Here is a 23252-nt window from a genome sequence, read left to right as displayed (position 1 = left end):
GAAACCTTAATGACATGGAGAAGATCTGCAAAGAGGAGTGTGACAAAATCCCTCCTGAGATGTGTGCAAACCTGGTGGCCAACTACAAGAAACGTCTGACCTCTGTGATTGCCAACAAGGGTTTTGTCACCAAGTACTGTCATGTTTTGCAGAGGGGTCAAATACTTATTTCCCTCATTAAAATGCAAATCAATTTATAACATTTTTGACGTGTGTTTTTCTGGATTTTTTTGTTGTTATTCTGTCTCTCACTGTTCAAATAAACCTACCATTAAAATTATAGACTGATCATTTCTTTGTCAGTGGGCAAACGTACAAAATCATCAGGGGATCAAATACTTTTTTCCCTCACTGTACCAATTGTATATGTATTTAAATAATATACATCTTAGATTTATTTATTAAATGTTTTTTAAAGTATTGGTATAAACGTTGCTATTGGATTACAATTAATACATATTATGGGGTACTTAAAGTATTAATCAAATACAAATGCATTTTCCTATAGGTAGGTATATACTTGAATGGAAAATGTGGATTAATGTTGAAGCAATGAAAGGCATTATTCTAAAGGTGGGAAACAAATACTACATTACCAGTATGATATACAACATATTCCTTTATTGTTGTTATTGATAAATCTGTCACTCTCCCATCTGAGAAAAAATACAATACATCATGAAAAAAGAATAAACTATAATGACAATAATTATATGTACTGTATGTACAGTCCAATTAGCATATTTATCAAATTCACATCATCTTAAAAGAATTCTCTATACACCTGGAGGTTAAAAAGGGCAATGACTTGATTTACAACAGGCAAACTTGGCTTCGCCCAGGACTTTGTGTTTGTTTTCCCATTGGTTATTAATAGGTTCTTTGTTTTGTGTGATCTCTTTTCATACACTTTGTAGTGCTTGTAAGCAACACCCCCTGCTGCTCAGAATAGACAAGTGAATTTTAGATGCATATATGAGTCACTATTTAGACTATAGCATTCTGCTTTTACACTGCCTTTCACAGTATGATAATTATTTGTTCAAATTGTCCGACTCCTGGTTCTGGAGGACCACTGTATTTGCTTGGTTATTATTATTCCAATTGACGACCTTATGCAGTATTGATGGACACACAGCTAACTATGGTATTAGACCCAGTTTCAAAAACGACAGCTCAAACTGGTTTGGAGAAAACAAGTATTTAAAGTGGTTCTCTACGACCCAAAAAACACACAAAAAATACACACTAGCCTATGGTCAGCCTCATTATTCTGTCATTCAAATGGACATACAGCCCATTAAAAGACATGAAATGAGAGCCAACCTGCTGAAATATGCTTCTTCCACATTGTGAGCAGCAGGGGGCCCTATAATAACTCCTATTTTGTTCAACTACTCAGTGTTGTGATGAAACTACTGTACGTTTACCACGACAAGCGCACCATACATACTGACTCCATTTCACATCACTCAATATACTGTGTTAATAAATATCTTTTTTTTTATACTTTAAAACTGTACACATTTTTGTTCTTGCCCTTACATTGTCTAAAATTACCTGACACCAAAGTAAATAAAAAAGAACAAATATCTTTGTACAACGCAAGCACACCGAATTCCCCACAGATTTTGATCCATCCTTGTCATTCAACAGTCCTCATTTTAGAGACCAAAGCATTTGGTAGATCACGAAATCCTAATCTCTCTCTGTTCAACTGCAGATGAAACAACTTGGAGAATAATGACAAAATCTGTCTTGTTTTGTAATGCTCACAACCAAAGGCATACAACTTTTGATAAGACCGGCAAATCTCCAACCATTCCACTACAAAATAAAAAAAGTACACAAGTCCCCCAAGGAATAACTCCTAAATGTTCAAGTAAAACAGAAAATATTCTTTAAAAAAATATCTACCTGTATTTAACAAGGATTTCTTTACCTTTTTCAACAACCATGTATAGTAAATAAAAAAACGAGTAATTGTTCAAAATAATGAGACAATTCTATTTTCAAACAGTTATTATATAAAGCATTTACCTTGCTTTCTGACCAGAGCTGGTCATATCGCCTAAACACAGGAGCGTAGCTTGTGGGCAGTTGAGTACTGAGAGACCTCAGTTCTGCAGTCAAAAATGGGAGCCAAGGGGCTAACTCAGCACAGGGGCAAGCAGGATAGCTATGAAGAAACTACCTTAGCAGTCATAGCTAACTTAGCATTAACTTAGCATTAGCAAAAGAGCTAACTTAGCGTTATAAGCTGAAAGAGCCAATTTAGCGGTCGCAGGAAACTTTACATTCGCAGGCTCTCTGTGAAGCATCTTGTCGTTGTAAGACAATACTTGGTTGATCCTTTTGGCTTAAAATGACACGGAGGCATAAATAAATACACAGCTCAAATAAAAACAATCAAATGAATAAATTGTTTCACTGCAAACCATTTTCAGTGCAGTTTGTCTGGTTGTTCAACTATAAATACACGATAAAGCAGCATGTACTCAAATTAGGTCAAACCACAACATTGATCAATCAATTGCGTTAAATTGTGAAACAAAGTTTGTGTAATTGATCTACTGCTAGCAAAGTGTCACAGGACAGATCTTGTTAAGAGTTAACGCTTCTACTTATGTTGGTACTGTATATTACAATGTAGGAGTTGCGGTCCTATTTATGTAAAGAATGGAACATCCAAACACCAAAAGAGGCACTCCTTGTACCTAGGAGAACTGAAGCTGGAGCATAAAAGCATTTACAATTTAATTGGAAACTAAATTAAGTTTAAGAATGGATGTGGCCTGGGTAAGTCAGTGTTTTGGCTGTGTACAGACAATTTGGATTTGAACACTGATTCAACAGTGAAGCAAAGCAAGCTGGAATACAAGGATGGCTTACTCACATAGGTGACAGATTCACATGGGCTAATATGTAGGAATTTTGTTAGCAAAGTTTCATTACACAATTACATTACTTTCATGGGGTTGGCTTTTCAAGAGGGTGCAAAACAAGTGTGTGCACAATAGGCACTACGTAAAAAGCTACATTTTTACTTTTTAGAGATGAACTAATGGAGTCATTTCGAATTTGTTGTGATTAAATACAAAACCACAGACATAAAACAAGGCTATAATAAATCACACATCGAGGAAATGCAGCCTCATGGCCTTTACTTCAACTTCAAACGGACTTTCAGGTTACTTTAAACTTCTTTACCATTTTTCTTATTCAGGGGGACTCCAGTTCTGCACGCTACTGTATATTTCAGTGGATTTGAGGGCATTGTGGCTCCCAACTCCCACGTTCAATAACTAAAACAGTACTGTGACTATTGACCACTAGCCATACATATGCTGTGCACATAGAATGAAAATATAATTATTTTCAAACTTAGTTTTATGGATCAAATGGAATAGACAATGTCCAGTACTATGTTGGACAATAAATGATAACTTGTTGTTGAACGCCCTGCCCACTCCTACGTTGCACACAAACTGTAAAATAACGTTGTTTGCAAGACGATTGACAAAAAAGGCACATTTTCATGAAATCTTTGAAAACGACAACATTGAAGACACAGGCAGTCTTAGGGGTGGCCGGGGGTGGGGGTGCAGAATACGAGTCTTGTGTTTCTGTTAGGACACAAACGCAATGTTTCTAAATGAGAGTACAGGTCTTGAATTTCCTGGATATCCGCCTGGTCTTTGTGATGTTTAACCACTGGTCTCCTGGTTTGGATGTAGCACCCAGGCCTGCCCGGGTTAGCTGGGGAGTGTGTGTGTAGGACAGGAAGTATACGGTGGAAAGATAGTAGCCCTCTTTCTCGCCAACTCTCACGTTCACCCCTTTCAGCCTTCAAACCATCAGGTGTCTAACCATCCCGCTCGACTGCCACTGGTCGAGACCCAGATACCAATGGCTAGTTACCCATCCATCTCACTACATTTCCTTCCACACTGCCTTTGAGTTGGGCTCTAACTCCCATCCCTCCCTTCAGTTACACCACACCTCGTCCCCTTTTTCATGGTCCTTCGAGCCGGACGCAGCTGTTAGCCATTGGAATTTGCGGTCATACGAAGACCTTGGCAAGCGCGTCGGCCCCGGCGCTGCCGATGTAGCACTTGGTGGGATGGAACGCCACGTCGTGAATGGCCTCGTCCGACTTCTTGCGGTGCGCTGTGAACTCCTGGATGCATGTCTTGCTCTCCATGTTCCACAGGCGGATGGAGCAGTCGTGGCCTAATAGGGCGGAGGAGGGTAAGAACAAAAATATTAAGAAATAGGGAGGTAGAGTGAGAGAGGGAAACAGAGAGAAAGAAATAGAGGGAGATGTTACAATTCTAAAACTGCCTGTTAGTGAAAGTTACCACAAGAAAGATCCAAGGGGGCTTCCGTTTCTGTGCTCAGATATCATATTTGCCACACTACCAGTTTGTATCTCCAGTTTTGCAAGGAACAATATTTCTGTAACTACATGAAACGCTAACCACCATAAACACTAGTACTTCTCTGTTACCAGATAAATACTTACTGCCAGACATCAGGTACAAGCCGTTGGGATCCACAGCTAAACAGGTGACTGCGTCCAGGTGGGCCACCATGGAGTGAATACATTTCCCTGTAATTGGAACGCAGGATGAGTACAAAATCACTGTTCTCAATGTTATAGCCAACTGTTATAAATACATTTTATACTGTGACAAAATGTCTTACTATGTATATCTTTTATTTTAATTCCAGCTGGAATGTCGGTTCAAACTGGACGCTGTCTATCTCACCCGTGTTGTTGTCGAAGAACTGGATGTGTCGGTCCTCCTGGGCCGTGATGGTTATGGGCAGAGTGGGGTGACTCAGCACCTTGTTGATCTTGCACGGGGCTTCTGTGTGTGCGGGGTGGACGTGAAAAGACATGCAACTCAATTGAACATTGCTATTAGCCTTTCTCATTTACATTTAGTCATTTGTCAGAACAACAGGATAAATGTGAGTTATAACTCGAGCCAAAATTATTCAAAAGAAGGGAGTTGGAAGGGAGAGCCACAGAGCTATAATATAATTGGAGGGTACTAGGGTTATTATATTGCTGACTTTACTGACCCTGTTGCTAATATAACTAAAACATATGTTAGGGAAACTTTCTGAAGTGAGTACACCAACAAAATAAGAGTATGACTTTTAATGCACAAACATAAACATTTGTGTTGTGACAAGAGGGTTAAAGGGAGTTGACAGGGAGAGAGCAAGAAAATAGCCAGTGAGTGCATAGTGCTATAGAGTCACTGTGTAGAAATGGCAGCGGAGTTTACCGGGCTCTCCGGTCTGGTCCAGCTTGAGAATCAGCTGCCGCGTCTCCATGTTGAAGAGTCCGATCTCCCCCGTGCTGAACGACGTCACCATGTGGGCCGGCTCACTGCACACCAGGTCCACTGACGTGGGGACGCCCAGCTCTGAATCCGACAAGAGTTGGAAAGGTTATGAACTAATCCTAGAGTAGTGGTTCTGTTGAAGGGGGCAGGATTTGCGTGTGGTGACGATAGAATTAGAATGCCATTCTATAGATCTATTTCTATGGTGGTGACCTGGTCCTAGGTCAGACCTTTTTTTCTGGGGCTGATAGTGTCCTGAATTGAGTAACTCTTTATGGAGCTAATTCTAGATCCGTTTTAGCTCTGAATCAGACAGAGGTAGAAGTGGAGAGGTTAGGGTTTGGCTGTGGGGACCTGGCTGGTCCTAGGTCAGACCTCTTTTTGGGGCAGGTAGTGTTCTGAATTGAGTAACTCCATTTTGATATCAAAAATGTTTTGCAACCCCACCATGTAAAAAAAATTATGTAATCAACGGCAAATGTTTACTTTTTTTAATTGGGACTATTACAAATCAGTCTGATAGTATTTTTGACAGTATTTCAATTTGAAGACCGTATGGTTGAAGTGACTGAAATGCATCAGAAAGGTATTGGGAAGTTCAGAAGACCATCAGGCAATAATGTTGTATGATCTTCTGTGTAGAAAACAACATCATCATTGATGATGTTCTTTCCCCCCCCCCCCCCCCCGAGTCTGATTTAGTACGTACGTGTTCCTGAATGTCTTATCTTTCAGTGATGGGGTCATAATATTTTGTAGCATAAACCATTCAAAAGATAGACACATTTGTAGAAAGAAAACAGAAACCCCTCTGTTTCTTACAACCGCATTTAGCTGCTACTGGTGGTTACTAACGTAACCCCGGTTCTATGAACCAAGCGTACATTTTCTCTCGAGACCCCATTTTTTAATCAGGTGACCCTACATGGGGTCGCGACCCCTAGTTTGGGAAACCCAGGTGTAACTCTTTATGGAGCGGATTCTAGGTCATTGTATAGCGTGAAATTACAAATATATTTTATGAGCTGATCATAGAGCAGTGGTTATGTGGGACAGTCAGTGTAAGCGGGTCAATTAGGTGTTGTGGAACATTAAGTTAAAATGTGCGAGGTATCTGTTTTATGAACTGATGCTAGTGCAGTGTTTGTGTGGGAGAGCCAATGCAAGTCTATTGGGGGATCATTTCGTTGATCTGATCTGCGTTCAGCATCTCACCTCCTTTCTCGTTGAAGATGGCGAGTGCGGGGGAGGTGTTGGCAGCGTTCCACAGGCGCACAGTGCCGTCCCCGGAGCAGGAGAGCAGGCGCTGGTGGGCCGAGCTGTAGACCACTCCCCACACTGAGTCAGTGTGACCCAGCATCGCCCCCCGCAGCACCGAGGGCTCTATGGCAGGAAAGAGAGAGGGAGAGTTAGAAGGAAGCAGAGGTGGAGAATTAAGAGGTGGGGAGAGTTAAAAGGAGGGAGGGGAAAAGGAGAGAGGGAATGATAGAGAATGAAAGATCATGTGGAGACAGGGAAAAAAAAGAGTTGGATAAAGAGAAGAGAATAGAGTGAAAGAGGAGGATGAAAGGAGGATGGAAAGTTGGAAGAGAGATGTAGTGAAAGGGAAAATAGAGGTAGAGAGGGAAAGAAAGAGTAAAGAGATTAAGAGGATATGAAAAAAGAGAAAGAAGAGCGATGTACTAATAATCAGTGGTGTAGCTAAGGCATCTGGGGGCGTACCATATGAGTCATAGGGGTCGATATTAGGGTTGGGGGTGTTCCAGCTCTGAATGGTTCCATCCACCCCCCCACTGAAGCACTGCTCCCCTGTAGAGCTCATGGTCACACACAACACCGCACCCCTACAGAAGACAGAAACATGCAATCTCATTATTAACTTCAACTTGTTTTTGGAAGACAAAACACAACACCGCACTCCTACAGGAAAAAGTGGCAATACCTGTCATTATAAAATTCAACACGTTATTTTTTTTTCTTCCCATTGCACTTTAGCAGTGTTTTACTTATGCAAAGATACAAAGTATGTGAATATGTACATTTGATGGTTTGTATGGAATACATTTGATAGAACAAATTGTTCATGTATACAAGAGTATCAGTCCAGTTGTCCATTTATAAAAAGGTTGGGTTATAGTGGATAAGGAAGGTTACTCACCGATGGGCCCTGAATGTATAGATGGGTTCCACATCTAGAGCAGCACATCTAGGAAGACAGACAGGGAACGTAACTACCTTCGATGTACATATTCAACAAGCATACACTAACTAGAACAAAATGTCCCATTACAGCCCTCAGAAATGTATAAGAAAAAGGCATGCTTTAACTATCGATTGTCTTTTCACAATAGCGCTCTTAACAATTCCACATGATTCTTACCCCATTGAGTGGCTAACACTTTCACTACTTAGGTACCTTCTTCAAAGCATCACTGTCTTTGATTGACAGCAGGGTCGTATTCGTTAGTGCAAACCGAGAGCTTCTTTAATAATGTGTATCGCTCTTAACTTTGTCAGGTCGTTATTGTAAAAGAGAACGTGATCTCAATTACTTCCCTGGTTAAATAAAGGCAAACATTTACATTGTTTGGGGTCTAGTAAATACGACCCAGGTGTTTGACTGACAGCAGGGTAGGCCTATGCGAGCTCTTACTTCTTGGCGGGGGCGGTCTTCTGGAGGTTCCACAGTTTGAGGGTGTGGTCCTCGGAGGCAGTGACCAGGACGGGCTCCACGGGGTGGAAGGCCAGGCCCCGGATGGAGTCAAAATGGCTCCGCAGTGTGAACTTGGGGTTCCACGTCTTCCGCAGCGCATCCTGGCTGTTGGTCACCTGAGGAAAATGGCAAAGAGTATTGATGTCAATTGGAGATTTGCAACAAAATGCAAGTTATGCACACATATGTCCCCCTTTTGACCACCTCGCAGTCCAGACCTACTCTGTCATATAGCTGTTTATTTGATTGTTTTTGTTTCGCTTATAGAAGTTGAGAAATGTTTTATTATTATTAGGATTCAAGCCTAAGTGCTGTACAATAATGTATCAGAAGGTATAGCAAGCTAGGAGTCACTAGTTTTGCCTTATTTATTTCAATTTACAAAAAGTAACTTACGTAGTCACACTGACTTAATAAAGGTTTGTTCCTGTTTGCAATTGCTGTTCAGTGGTGCTATGCTCTTCATTGAGTCTGCTAAGCATGTCTGCAATGTGCCCCTTGTGCTTGACCCCAGTAGATAGTCACTGCTTAGATCTTCATATCCTTTTAATTTCCTGCTTGTTAGAGCTGCAATATCTTAGTATGACAGTTCCCATAGAAACTTTAATGTTATCTAATGCACACAAATCCATGCCTATTTTGAGATGAGTGTGTCCATCATAGAAATATAATTAGAACACTATGGTGTCCTCCCACACTGGGTCGAACTGAGCAATGACACTCAGTCTCTTCAATCACAACCTCATTCTGCATGCTAGTGTGTGTAAGTGCCTGTGTCTCTGTGCGGCGTGTGCCCGCTTGTGTTAGTGTGTATGCGTTTAGGCGTGTGTTAGTGTGTGTCAACAAAAGCTCAAGTCAAAGCCCATGCTAATCAGACCAGCCTGTTTAAATATTGACATTTTGAAAGCTGGACACCAGCCTCTTCCATAAGCTTGGCTCAGTTCTGTGGATTACTATTGATTTCAAGGCTTCTGTTTACAGTCCCTCTCACTAACTCAAAGCCTATGCATATAAGCTCAGAGTTAATAATGTTAATAAACCTACTCTACCAGTCAGCTTGATCTTAGGCATATTGCCGTGCTCCGGGGTGAAGGATCAGTTTCTAGGATCAGTTTCTCCTCCCCCAATCCTAACCTTAATCATTACCAGGGAAAATGCTAAACTGAACCAAGATCAGCAAAAACGTACCTCTACTCCTACTGGCTCACCTGGGGTACATACCTGGGGTACATACCTGGGGTACATACCTGGGGTACATACCTGGGGTACATACCTGGGGTACATACCTGGGGTACATACAATACAGTAACTCCACTACGTACAAGTCTTATCTGTCAATGATAACTGGCTAAGGTTTTGAAAAATAGGTAGGACTTTTAGATAAATATATGCCTTTCTACTTAGTGTTCCAGTTTGGAAGCTCTAAATCTAGCTAATTAATTAAATGAATTGATCTTCTGCTACACGGCAATGTAAAGCAGTAGATATTTGCTGCCCCGAGGGACCTAAGTGCTGAAAGAGTTGTCCATGGGGCTCCACAGGTTTAAGGTCATGTAGATACATAGTTAATTTACCTGGGTGCAAACACACCATGCAGTACATTCCGAAAGTATTCAGATTTGTCACATTTTGTTACGTTACAGCCTTATTCTAAAATGGATTAAATTGTCCCCCCCCCCCTCAATCTACACACAATACCCCATAATGACAAAGCAAAAACAGTTTTACAAATTTGAGCAAATTCATTAAAAATAACAAATTGAAATATCAAATTTACATAAGTATTCAGATACTTTACTCAGTACTTTGTTGAAGCACCAGCCTTGAGTCTCCCAGTCCCTGCTGCTGAAAAACATCCCCAAAGCATGATGCTGCCACCACCATGGTTCACCGTAGGGATGGTGCCAGGTTTCCTCCAGACGTGACGCTTGGCATTCAGGCCAAAGAGTTCAATTTTGATTTCATCAGACCAGAGAATCTTGTTTCTCATGGTCTTAGAGTCCTTTAGATGCCTTTTGGCAAACTCGAAGCGGGCTGTCATGTGCCTTTTACTGAGGAGTGGCTTCCGTCTGGCCATAAAGGCCTGATTTGTGGAGTGCTGCAGAGATGGTTTTCCTTCTGGAAGGTTCTTCCATCTCCACAGAGGAACTCTGGAGCTCTGTCAAAGTGAACATTGGGTTCTTGGTCACCTCCCTGACCAAGGCCTTCTCCCCCAATTGCTCTAGGAAGAGTCTTGGTGGTTCCAAACTTCTTCCATTTAAGAATGATGGAGGCTACTGTGTTCTTGGAGACCTTCAATGCTGCAGAAATTTTTTGGTACCCTTCCCCAGATCTGTGCCTTGGTCACAATCCTGTCTCTGATCTCTATGGAAAATTCCTCCGACCTCATGGCTTGGTTTTGGTCAACTGTGGGACCTTATATAGACAGGTCTGTGCCTTTCCAAATCATGACCAATCAATTTAATTTACCACAGGTGGACTCCAATCAAGTTGTTGAAACATCTCAAGGATGATCAATGGAAACAGGATGCACCTGAGCTCAATTTCGAGTCTCATAGCAAAGGGTCTGAATACTTATGTAAATAAGGTATCTGTTTTACATTTGTAATACATTTGCAAAAATGTCTAAAAACCAGTTTTCGCTTTGTCAATATAGGGTATTGTGTGTAGATTGAGGAGGAAAAAATAAGGCTGTAACGTAACAAAATGTGGAAAAAGGCTATGGGTCTGAATACCTTCCAAATGCAATGTATATACAGCAGAAAATAAAATATGTGAATGCTGCTGCCCGCTGTTTGGTGGTGGTGCACTTTGCTCTGATTAGCTGAATGTTGTACTGTCTGTCATTAATTGCTATGTCCGTGTCTACAAAACATTTTCCGATTGCAGTGGTCATGATATGCAAATAAAATTCCCTTCGGGGCAATAAAGTGTGTCCTTAATAAAGGTTTTCATTAATTTATTAATTTATTCATTCATTCATTGCTAGCTGGCTTGCTCCTGCTCCTACATCTTGCAGTGGTTGGTGCCCCTTGTAAGGAAGGACAGATGCCACTCCCGTTGTAGGCCAGGCTGTCGGCTTTGTTGGCCATGGTTATGTTCCCAGCTCGCCCCCCTTACTCCCCTCACCCTCCCTTCCTTCCTTCCTTATCCTCCCTTCCCCTCAGAGGTAGGTACTCACGTCGTAGGCCAGGCTGTCTGCCTCGTTAGCCACAGTGAGGCCCGCCAGCTCGCCCAGGCCCAGCTCGCTCTCTGCCGCCTCGTCCGGCCCCATGATGAACGACTTCCCTGACGTAGGCGGAAACGTCATGGCCTCCACTGGGATGGATGGATGAGATAGACGGATTATTTACAGTCAATTACGTATATTTGGAAATTGTGCATTCTGTAAATTCAAACCCTTTGAGGACAATTGAGCTCTCGTCTTACCTTCTTCGGGGCGGCCCACTTCGTGCTCGTTGAGCCTGGGGACGCTGGGCCGGGAGGGCGGTGTGACGGGGGGCTGCATGGATGGGAGGTCCTCTGCGTCTCGCAGGTTGGCCAGCATATCCTGCAGTTTGGACCGGTTAGGTCCTGGGAGGAGGAGGAGGAAGATGAAAAGAGGATCATGGAGGAGAAGGAGTAGAGACAAAGAAGGAAAGGAGAGGGAGGAAGAAGAGGAAGAAGAGGAGAAGAAGTAGTATACAGAGAGGACCAGGAAGGAGAAGAGTCAAAGAAAGAAAGGAGAGGGATAAGGAAGGAAAAGAGGAGGAGAGGAGAGGAGAATGGAAGGTCATTATCTTAGAGTAGAAGGGCACCCAATCCTCATCTTAAATACTGTAGGGCAGGGTTCACCAGCTCTTTGGAGTTACTGGGTGTGCAGGGGTTTGTACCAGCCCAGCACTACTAACCTATCAGTTTCAAATAATCACAGGTTTCAGTCTGAACCATTATTAGTTGAATCAGGTGCACTAGTGCTGGTTTGGAACAAAAGCCTGCACTCCTAGTAGCTGGAGGGTTGATTGAACACAATCAAAAATCAACAGGAGAAAAGTGATGCAGAGAATGGACAAGATAATTGGGCCCGTATTCATTAAGCATCACAAATTAGCAGTGCTGATCGAGGATCAGTTCATCCTTTTAGATAATAATGGTGATAATGATTTTATGGACAGGGGGAACCCGATCCTAGCTCAGCACTCCTACTCTGAGACACTTTATGAATATGGTCCCTGAAATAAGCAGCTTGAAGAGCAGGTCCATGGCTGATGCTTGGCGAAGGAGAACTTTGTAGCTAGAACATAGAAATAACTCATAGAAAAATGAAGGCAACTAAAGTTGGGAGGAAAGGAGAGTGTTAAGTCACTGACATGATACTTTCAGAGAAAATAAGAAGTTGGAATGGTTGGAAAATACAGAGAACCAGCACACATACAAAAGACACAGGTGCAGCTGATAACCTATGGCAGAATAAAGACCGGTACAAACATGACGAAACGGGGATGGAATGTCTTGGGTAGGATGGTGCAACCATACACATACAATTACTAGAAGGGGCGCGCCCATTCAACACAATGAGGCCATAGGGTATGGGCTATGCCCTTTTTAGTAATTATATTTCTATGGGTGCAACTTAAAACAGCAATGAGTATTGTCAACACAGTGAGGGTTAGGAATGCAGTACTGTGTACTTTGCTTATAGTGAATGTGGTTATAGTGATCGACCACTTACAATAGTGATCAAATTGTCCTGCACGGGTCTGATCACTGTGAGGAGAGGCAGTGTATTGCAATCCCATTGAAATGTTAATAAACATACAACAATTTATGCACAGAGCCACACACAGAAGCACAGACACAAACAAGCTCTTATCGGGTACTAGATGGCCGAAAAGGAGCGCCAAAACGAAGCGATAGAAAAGGAAGAGTGTCTCTAAGGTGCTTAGCGTGTCTGTTGAATATTATTTTTGCAATATAGTTAACCTCAACCCGAGAAAGAGAGAGAGAGAGAGAGAGAGAGAGAGAGAGAAGCTCTTATCGCCAGGACAAGGAGAAAGGAAGAGATAGAAGGCAATGGAGAGAAAGAAAGAGATCGAAAGCAATGGAGAGAAAGAAAGTGAAGGGGAGGCCTGATAGACTTACTCTTCACCCCCTTTTTGCCCTTGCGCTCCTTCCTGTACTGCTCCTTGAGTTGGGCTATGAGGCCCTGGTCCACGTCCCAGGCCTCGGGCATGGGGCACTGCTCTTCCTTCTCTACACCCGAAGGAAGGGGTTGGGGGGAGGGGGGGGACAGAAACCGAGAAGCCGGTCAAACTCAACTAAAATCCAAAGTATTGTGAAATTAAAGGTGGTTCAAGTGAAGATGGCCTCTTTAATCCTAATATATATAGCCTGTAAAACGTCCAAATGTATTGTAGAGACCGTTGCTTACAATCCCCCCCTCCCCCACCCCCCTACCCCTCCCCCTCCCCACCTCTATTGGAGCAGTGGTTAGCGAGTTTGCCTACAGGCTGGGAGACCTGGGTTTGAGACCCGCAATGTACAGTATGTTGCATTATCGCCGTTTGCTGCAGTATGTAAAAAAGTGTGTGATGGAAATTCTATCTGGAATACTTTTTTCCCCCCCCCCACAGAGAGACCCAAGTTTAGGTTTTCTACAGGCCTTCGGGCCTCTCTCGAAGCAACTATAGGGGGGTGGTGATGTCAACACATTGGGGTCACAATTGGTCAAATTCTATTCTCATACGACAACAGACAGGGATGGAAGGGGAGAATAGAGTCATGCCTGAGGGTTACCGTCTCTGCACCACTCGACATGGAAACATAAAAACACAAAACACAAAACTGCCATTAAACAAAGGGTTTAGGGGGGGGGGGGGGGTACAGCTGACATCAAATGTTGAATTTGATGGCTGGCAGCAATCCTGAACATTTTTTGTGTTAATGTATTAAAAAATATTAATGTCAAAGAAAGCTGTCCTGCCAAATTAGGTGACAACAAAGCATATGGTGGAACAGCCATCATGCCATGCCTCACTCAGTCTCTGCAAGGCTTTGTCCTTAGTGCCGCAACACCAGTAGCAGCAAACATCATCATAACAAAAACATGCTAATGTTAAGATAATGCAAATAACATTCAATACCCCCCCAAAATGCAATGCCATTCAATAACTCGGTCATGTTTTGAAAAGTTCTATATATATATATATATATACAGTGGGGAAAAAAAGTATTTAGTCAGCCACCAATTGTGCAAGTTCTCCCACTTAAAAAGATGAGAGAGGCCTGTAATTTTCATCATAGGTACACGTCAACTATGACAGACAAAATGAGAAAAAAAATCCAGAAAATCACATTGTAGGATTTTTTATGAATTTATTTGCAAATGATGGTGGAAAATAAGTATTTGGTCAATAACAAAAGTTTCTCAATACTTTGTTATATACCCTTTGTTGGCAATGACACAGGTCAAACGTTTTCTGTAAGTCTTCACAAGGTTTTCACACACTATTTTGGCCCATTCCTCCATGCAGATCTCCTCTAGAGCAGTGATGTTTTGGGGCTGTCGCTGGGCAACACGGACTTTCAACTCCCTCAAAGATTTTCTATGGGGTTGAGATCTGGAGACTGGCTAGGCCACTCCAGGACCTTGAAATGCTTCTTACGAAGCCACTCCTTCGTTGCCTGGGCAGTGTGTTTGGGATCATTGTCATGCTGAAAGACCCAGCCACGTTTCATCTTCAATGCCCTTGCTGATGGAAGGAGGTTTTCACTCAAAATCTTACGATACATGGCCCCATTCATTCTTTCCTTTACACGGATCAGTCGTCCTGGTCCCTTTGCAGAAAAACAGCCCCAAAGCATGATGTTTACACCCCCATGCTTCACAGTAGGTATGGTGTTCTTTGGACGCAACTCAGCATTCTTTGTCCTCCAAACACGACGAGTTGAGTTTTTACCAAAAAGTTCTATTTTGGTTTCATCTGACCATATGACATTCTCCCAATCCTCTTCTGGATCATCCAAATGCACTCTAGCAAACTTCAGACGGGCCTGGACATGTACTGGCTTAAGCAGGGGGACACGTCTGGAACTGCAGGATTTGAGTCCCTGGCGGCGTAGTGTGTTACTGATGGTAGGCTTTGTTACTTTGGTCCCAGCTCTCTGCAGGTCATTCACTAGGTCCCCCTGTGTGGTTCTGGGATTTTTGCTCACCGTTCTTGTGATAATTTTGACCCCACGGGGTGAGATCTTGCGTGGAGCCTCAGATCGAGGGAGATTATCAGTGGACTTGTATGTCTTCCATTTCCTAATAATTGCTCCCACAGTTGATTTCTTCAAACCAAGCTGCTCACCTATTGCAGATTCAGTCTTCCCAGCCTGGTGCAGGTCTACAATTTTGTTTCTGGTGTCCTTTGACAGCTCTTTGGCCTCGGCCATAGTGGAGTTTGGAGTGTGACTGTTTGAGGTTGTGGACAGGTGTCTTTTATACTGATAACAAGTTCAAACAGGTGCTATTAATACAGGTAACGAGTGGAGGACAGAGGAGCCTCTTAAAGAAGAAGTTACAGGTCTGTGAGAGCCAGAAATCTTGCTTGTTTGTAGGTGACCAAATACTTATTTTCCACCATAATTTGCAAATAAATTCATTAAAAATCCTACAGTGTGATTTTCTGGATTTTTTTTTCTTAATTTGTCTGTCATAGTTGACGTGTACCTATGATGAAAATTACAGGCCTCTCTCATCTTTTTAAGTGGGAGAACTTGCACAATTGGTGGCTGACTAAATACTTTTTTTCCCCACTGTATATATATATATCAAAAGCAGCAACCATGTAGGTTTTATAGTGTAAGCTGGCTAAAGAACTAAAAATACAAAAAATAATGGATTTAAACAAAAAAAGTCAAATAATGTGGTGGAGTTATCTGTATCTATACCTATAAGCATATTCATAATTTCAGATGCACGCATTATCATATAATATGGGGTAAACTGAATGGCTATTCTAATTTCCCATTGCAGCCCTCAGCTACAGATGTTTCTGGTTCTGTCTCAAATGGCACCCTATTCCCTATATAGTCCACTACTTTTGACCAGGGGTCCATAGGGCTCAGGTCAAAAATAGTGCAGTATATAGGGAATAGGGTGCCATTTGGGACACATCCGTGGGACCAAGCGGAGGAGATGAACACTTGAGAGCACAGCGCTGCTGATGACAACGGTTTCATAAGTGATCAGCTGAGCGCCTCGCTGCCGCTGGACCTTTAATACCATCCATCTATCCGTCCTTTGCTGTGTGTTCAGCTCTTGGCTTCTTCAATTATGGTTAACATAGAGAAATGCGAACAACTCTGTTTCGCATGCAAGTTGACCTAATTATCCCAATAATACAGGAATAGTATTTTTTTAATAGTCACCATTATTTATATGAACTACTATTGAATAATAGTATTTTTAAAAATAACTGGATTGTCAACATCTAGTCAGTGGGTCAATGAATCATAGACAATTGGTCATTTGTTGTGGCTGTGTTCTAATGTCTACACTAGCTATAGTATGGATATTGGAAGATAGCCTAAGTCTTCAACTGGATCCCTCTGGCTTCCTCTGTTACACAACCAGCGACGCCAAATCATCCCTTCTTCTTTGACTCACTGATTGCGTGGGAATGCCCTTTGTTGTTGAGTGGAGATAAACACAAGGCGTTGCTAGGTGACGGGAGTGAAGGGGGTTCTCTGTAGAGCTACAGTAGCCAGGTGGCCAGCTGTGTCTGTGTGAAGACTAGGTTAGACAATACAGGGTTCTGTGTGAGTCCCCTCAGTGGGGACTGTTCTGTGGCGCTAGAGCTGGAAACAGAGTTACACTCAATGTTCTCTTGACCCAACTGTCCCAGCTATGGCCCACTGGTCCTCCCTTTGGTCTACTGTCCTCTTTCAATGCCCTCCTGTCCTGAGAATACATGACTGTCCCCACTTACTTGTCCACTATAGTCTTACAATGGCCACTATAGTCCACTGTCCCAACTATGATCCGCAGTCAACATTTACCCTTCACTGTTACTAGGCCTACTAGTCACATGTAAACTTGAATTTGTCTTAAACTTGTACTATTCTAGTTTGAGTGTTCATCAACCAACCAGTCAAATAACCAACCCCACCCCCTCACCCCAGTCTCCGCTGTCTTCGGCGCTCCGGGTATCGGGCGAGCCGTCCATCTCATCTGGGCTAGCCAGGAAGTCAAAGCCCTTCAGGGCCTCCTCCGTGTCCAGGTCGTCACTCATGTCCGAGGATGAGGAGGGGGACGAAGACGTCTTCTTCCGCACCATCTGTGGAAGACAGAGAGGGTTGAAGAGGGGGTCTGAGTGACTGAATGTGTTGAGTGTTAAAGTGTAGGTCTGAATGAGTAGGGTGTCCAATCAAAAAGCTTTTTATTTTAAAAGCCTTTTACATTTCATTCAGCTTGTGTCATGCTAATTTAGCTTTTTGTGACCCACTGAAACAACTTTGGAGACGACGACCACAAAATGTAAAATCCTCAAAAGTTAAGAAAAACCTGCACCACTATGTCAACACCGATTGGTGCTTATTATCGGATGTATTCGGCTACGAAATCTGACTTTTTTGATATAATGTTAATGATATGTTAGAGAAAGACCCCACTGAATGATTCAGAACATGAATCATCATATTTGTCTTGGTAAAATGTATTTTGTAACATAAGTAAGTGAAATAGTATCACTTAATTTTATCACCTCCCTAGAATGAAGTATGACGAAAGAGCTAACATGGCTTGTGACTGCTACTGGTTCTCCTTGACTGTTATTGCTGCCTGTCGCTAACGCAATCGTTACTGCTGTTACTCTATTGTTGTAGCCATTGCTAATGATATTGCTAATGGCTAAATAGAATTGCCCCATGAAGAAGCCCAAGTCAGATCGTATATGTGTGTGTGTGTGTCCTTGCTTACAGTGGCCAAGTTCATAATGGTCTTGTCCCTCCCTTCGCTGTCTTCGTCGTCCTCCTCGTCGCTAAACTCGGCGGCGGCGCTTTCTATGAACTTGAAGGCCTCAAGGACAGTGGCCGAGTCAGACATGTCAGGTTTACTGACGGAGAGAACAGGGAGAAAACGAGACAGATGTTAGTGAGAACACAAAAACAATGCAACCCTACATTGTTTCTCACTGGACTTCCTTGACGAATGCTAGTTATCCATTAGTGATAGCATTAGCAATGGCTACGACAATAGCATTAGCGATGGCAATAACAATAGCATTAGCAATAGCTCGAGCAATAGTATTAGTGATAGCAATAACAATAGGATTTAGTCTTAACCATAGCAATAGCTTTAGCGCCAACTACAATAACAGCATTTAGCAATAACCATAACAGCAGCAATAGTCATTAGTAGTTAGCGGTAGCTCACCTGATCATGCCGCTGTCCTTCAGCAAAGATGGCTCGGTGCCGTTGACCATGGGTTCCGGTTTCCTGTCTGACGGCCTCTCTCCAGAATCTCCAGCCAGGCCCAGCAGCGCCCTGACTCTCTGGGACTTCACATCCAAGATGGTGTCCGTGTAGCCCACCTCCTGAAGGTACCTGGATGAGTGGAGAAAGTAAGGGCCGATTGAATATTACGGGAGAGATCGGCTAATCATTTTGAGATTTTGTGCGTAGAGTGAGAAGCGTCTTTAAGTACTGATCTAGAATCAGCCCTAAATCCTAACCTAATCCCCCAACCCTCACCATTGGGGAGGGGGCGGGGGGGGATGCTAAATTGACCTTAGATCAGATTCTAGGTGCAACTTCCATCTACTCCAGTTTTCACATCACAACATTACAGAAGCGACATGACTATATTAGTCATATTTTTACGACTGCTTATGATATTTGGTGTGTCACGCTAATCACTGTGTAAATTATGTTTCAAAAGAGACGTTTGGAGTCGCAAGGTTAAAGGGATAAAATTACACTTGAAAAAGTGTTTCTATAGCCATTTCCATTTATATTTAAGTTATTTGGAGTTAACTGTATTTAAGTGGCGTTCCTGGTGTGTTAGTCTGACAGAATAGAGCTGGACACTGACCATTTCAAGAGCAATATGTATTGGATTAGATAACCAAAACAAAATCCTGGAGAAAAAAAACAATCAAGTTTTGTTACAAAGGCAAACAAGCTATAAATATTCAATATGGGCTACTTTATAGGATACAGTTCCTGAAGAAAACAAACACGTTCCTTTATATACCATAGGGTCCAAAGAAAGCAATTGTGTTAAAAGGGAATGAAACACAAGAAACTGTATGTATACAGTTTTGCATAATTGAACCAATTAAAACCGCACATGAATACAAACTACTTAATAAGGTCAAATGCAAAATTGCAGTAAAGCTCTCCAAAACCACAACATACCTCGCAAGGAAAGGTCAAACCAAAATCAAGATGACACCCTTCTATCCTTATTCCTTCAAGACACGCTTAAGTTCTGATGCTGATGCTCCACGGTCGGAGGTTTTGATAAAACAGCATCTTGTGCAAGCTTTAACAGAACGACAGAAGGAGGAGAAAAAAAAATTGAGGAGAAAAAAGTTCCCCTCCGTCTCTTGCTGTACCAGCCTCTCCAGTCGCAGGAGCCCTGAATGCCCCGACACAATCCTCCATTCATGGCCTAACACCATCTCTGTCTCGGACACTGTGGTTCGTTACACAGACACGCCAGAGACAATACGCACATACACACCAGAGACGAACATACACAGAGATGGACACACACAGGCACGCACACACAACATCGATGAACACACACACGCGTTTCCTCTCAATGAGACGCTGCATTCACATTCCTTCATCCAAGGACGTCATCCAAGGATAATACAATTTAGTGCCCAGATTTATTGCTTGATGTATTTTGGCAATAAGCACATATTCCACATAACATAAGGCCTTGTACACTGTGGGTATTGGAGCTACGGGCAACAATAAAATGTTCAGTTGAGTTCTCAACTTCTCAATTGCAAAAACTGCTCATAACATGCAGAGGAACGCAAATTAGCCCAAACCTAGTATTTATATATAAAACAAGTTTAAGTTCAAATTGTTGAGAAAAGGTCAAGTATTTTAGAACTAGAAGTCAAGAATAGGTGTAACAATGAATGTTGGACTCTGATCAAGTGTCTGTTGAACTTTTCCTAAAAAAAAATTTCAAACTGTCTTTAGACTAGCTGCATTCCATGATTCTCTTCTCTGCCCTCTTCCCATCTCTTCTCCTCTATTTTCCCCCCTTTTCTCTCGCTCTTTGTCAGGTCCGGTTCAGTGAGTTCATGGTTGGGATGGGGGGAGGGACCCTGTCCCTTCAGTGCCTGCCTGTAGCTACCGCTCGCATCACTGTTTGCAACACACACAAGCAGACAGATACGACATACACACAAAGAATACACAAAGATATATATATACACACACACACAAACACAGACCCTCGCTCTTATCCCATTTGAGAGCTTGGGTGTCATTTTGAAACACAACATTCACACACACACACACACACACACACACACTCACACATATTTTATTTTATACATGCTGACACACACACACGGGGGAGCTGACAAGCACTGAGATATATACGTTCTGCAGCCCGTGTCAGTGAAAACGGTGTAATATCGACATGAAGAAGCGTTCCATAGTGTGGGATGGCGAGATGAGATTAGGGTTTGGGGCTGTGTGGACCATCTGCTGTGCTGTCTGTGGGTCTGTGTGTGTAACTGTGCTCTGACGTGAAATCAATGACCGCTCTCTGGAACGGTAGCCATGCTATGTGTGCTGCTACTGTCTGTGTGCTCTAGGAGTTGTGTGGATCATGAGAATGTATAGCAGAGAGAGCGAGAGAGAGATTGTGTCTGTGTATTCACTCTGTGTTGGGAGTTGCAGTGCTAACCCTAGTCTGTGCTTCCATAGATCGTACGGTGTGTTGGTGGCTGGGATAATAATACAAGTGGATGACTCAGCAATGGATGAGCAAAGACACACACACTTCTCTCATTGCTCCATCACAGTATTCTCTCTGTCTATTCCTTTTTCTCCATATGTCTCACTCCTACCCACGCACGCACACACACACACACAAGCATGCACAGACACACAAGCAGGCGCACACACTCTCTGTATCCCCCTTCCGCTCATTCTATGTCCTGACTACTTTTGACACCCAGAGGGCACCCAAGTACAAGCCTTTTAACAGCTTTCACACTCCTTTGCACTCACATGCTCAGAGTAACACACAGTGTGTCTCAACATGTGTATATCGCTCGCTCTCTCTCTGTGTGTGTGTGTGTGTGTGTGTGTGTGTGTGTGTGTGTGTGTGTGTGAGCATGTGTCTAAGTGTCTGTCTCTGTGTGTCTCAGTGTGTGTGTGTGTGTGTGTGTGTGTGTGTGTGTGTGTGTGTGTGTGTGTGTGTGTGTGTGTGTGTGTGTGTGTGTGTGTGTGTGTGTGTGTGTCTGACGCTCCACACGTCCCCCCAGTCTCTGGGGGATTACTCCATTACTCTATTCATACCTAGGCTCTTAATCTCCATTAAGAAGATTTTCCTCCCTTTGAAGGCTTTTTGTCTTAAAACAGACACTTGCAGCTGATGGTGGTGCCCTATGGCTTCAGCCACATACACACAGATGGTAAAAAGAAACAAGAGCACACACAAATGCGAACACACACACACACACACACACACAGACAGTCTGGTGGCGTACAGTCACCCACTCCCAGAGGCCTTCCCTATTGAGTCAGTGGTCGTTGTGACAGCCCAGATGCAGGATAATATCAATTGTCCATGTTGCCACGCAGCTCCCAGCCAGAAATGAGGTGCTAGGGAGTTTCACACAGCTGCACAGGGATAAAAACACACTGCTAAAAACAATAGATTATAATGGATTGCATTTAAAGGCCCAATGCAGCCGTTTTATAGCAATATCAAATCGTTTCTGGGCAACATGCAACAATTCCAAAGGTTTTACTGAGTTACAGTTCATATAAGGAAATCAGTCAATTGAAATAAATTCATTAGGCCCTAATCTATGGATTTCACCTGACTGGGAATACATATGAAAAAGAAAGTAGGGTCATGAATCAGAAAACCAGTCAGTATCTGGTGTGACCACCATTTTCCTCATGCAGTGCAACATCTCCTTCGCATAGAGTTGATCTGTGGAATGTGGCCTGTGGAATGTTGTCCCACTCCTCTCCAATGGCTGTGCGAAGTTGCTGTATATTGGTGGGAACTGGAACACGCTGTCGTACACGTCGATCGAGAGTATCCCAAAGATGCTCAATGGGTGACATGTCTGGTGAGTATGCAGGCCATGGAAGAACTGGGACATTTTCAGATTCCAGGAATTGTGTACAGATCCTTGCGACATGGGGCCATGCATTATCATGCTGAAACATGAGGTGATGGCGGCGGATGAACGGCACGACAATGGGCCTCAGGATCTCGTCACGGTATCTCTGTGAATTCAAATTGCCATTGATAAAATGCAATTGTGTTCGTTGTCCGTAGCTTATGCCTGCCCATACCATAACCCCACTGCCACCAAGGGGCACTCTGTTTTCAACGTTGACACCAGAAAACCACATGCCCACACAACGCCATACACGTGGTATGCGGTTGTGAGGCCGGTTGGACGTACTGACAAATTCTCTAAAATGACGTTGGAGGCGGCTTATGGTAGAGAAATTAACATTAAATTCTATGGCAACAGCTCTGGTGGACATTCCTGCAGTCAGCATGCCAATTCCACGCTCCCTCAAAACTTGACACATCTGTGGAATTGTGTTGTGTGACAAAACCACACATTTTAGAGTGGCATTTTATTGTCCCCAGCACAAGGTGCACCTGTGTAATGATCATGCTGTTTAATCAGCTTCTTGATATGCCACACCTGTCAGGTGGATGGATTATCTTGGCAGAAATAAGCTTTTTCTGTGAATTGAACATTTCTGGTGTCTTTTATTTCAGCTCAAGAAACATGGGACCAGCACTTTACATGTTGCCTTTATATTTTTGTTCAGTGTAAAGTACCTTACTGTAATACATTTCCATAAAAATTGGCAAAAATTGCTTTTTAGCAAAAAACTATTTATCCAGCAAGAATTTTGACACTGAAAACCAGCTGTTATTGGCAGAGAGTTTTGTAACTCTCTTTGTTATTGGTCT

The 23252-nt window shown here is 42.8% G+C and overlaps 1 protein-coding gene across 1 annotated transcript in view; it reads right to left on the bottom strand.

The window, feature by feature from the left end:
• Positions 1–601: 601 nt before the first annotated feature.
• LOC311113263 (striatin-like) overlaps positions 602–23252 on the bottom strand; it is a 65887-nt gene continuing 43236 nt past the window's right edge. Inside the window, exons 5-18 of the mRNA XM_084156471.1 lie at positions 18476–18646; positions 18020–18155; positions 17219–17378; positions 13195–13305; positions 11503–11646; positions 11255–11391; positions 8014–8189; positions 7519–7566; positions 7083–7204; positions 6576–6743; positions 5301–5441; positions 4773–4874; positions 4526–4612; positions 602–4233 (exon numbers count right to left, since the gene is read on the bottom strand). Of these exons, the coding sequence (XP_084012597.1) occupies positions 4064–4233; positions 4526–4612; positions 4773–4874; positions 5301–5441; positions 6576–6743; positions 7083–7204; positions 7519–7566; positions 8014–8189; positions 11255–11391; positions 11503–11646; positions 13195–13305; positions 17219–17378; positions 18020–18155; positions 18476–18646 (1873 nt within the window). The 3' untranslated portion in view covers positions 602–4063. The remainder of the gene's footprint in view (positions 4234–4525; positions 4613–4772; positions 4875–5300; positions 5442–6575; positions 6744–7082; positions 7205–7518; positions 7567–8013; positions 8190–11254; positions 11392–11502; positions 11647–13194; positions 13306–17218; positions 17379–18019; positions 18156–18475; positions 18647–23252) is intronic.

The sequence above is a fragment of the Coregonus lavaretus genome, assembly GCF_964263955.1.
Source record: "Coregonus lavaretus genome assembly, chromosome: 40".
Lineage (NCBI taxonomy): Eukaryota > Metazoa > Chordata > Actinopteri > Salmoniformes > Salmonidae > Coregonus > Coregonus lavaretus.
The sequence above is the reverse complement of the archived record's forward strand: the minus strand, read 5'-3'. Positions and strand labels throughout refer to the sequence as shown.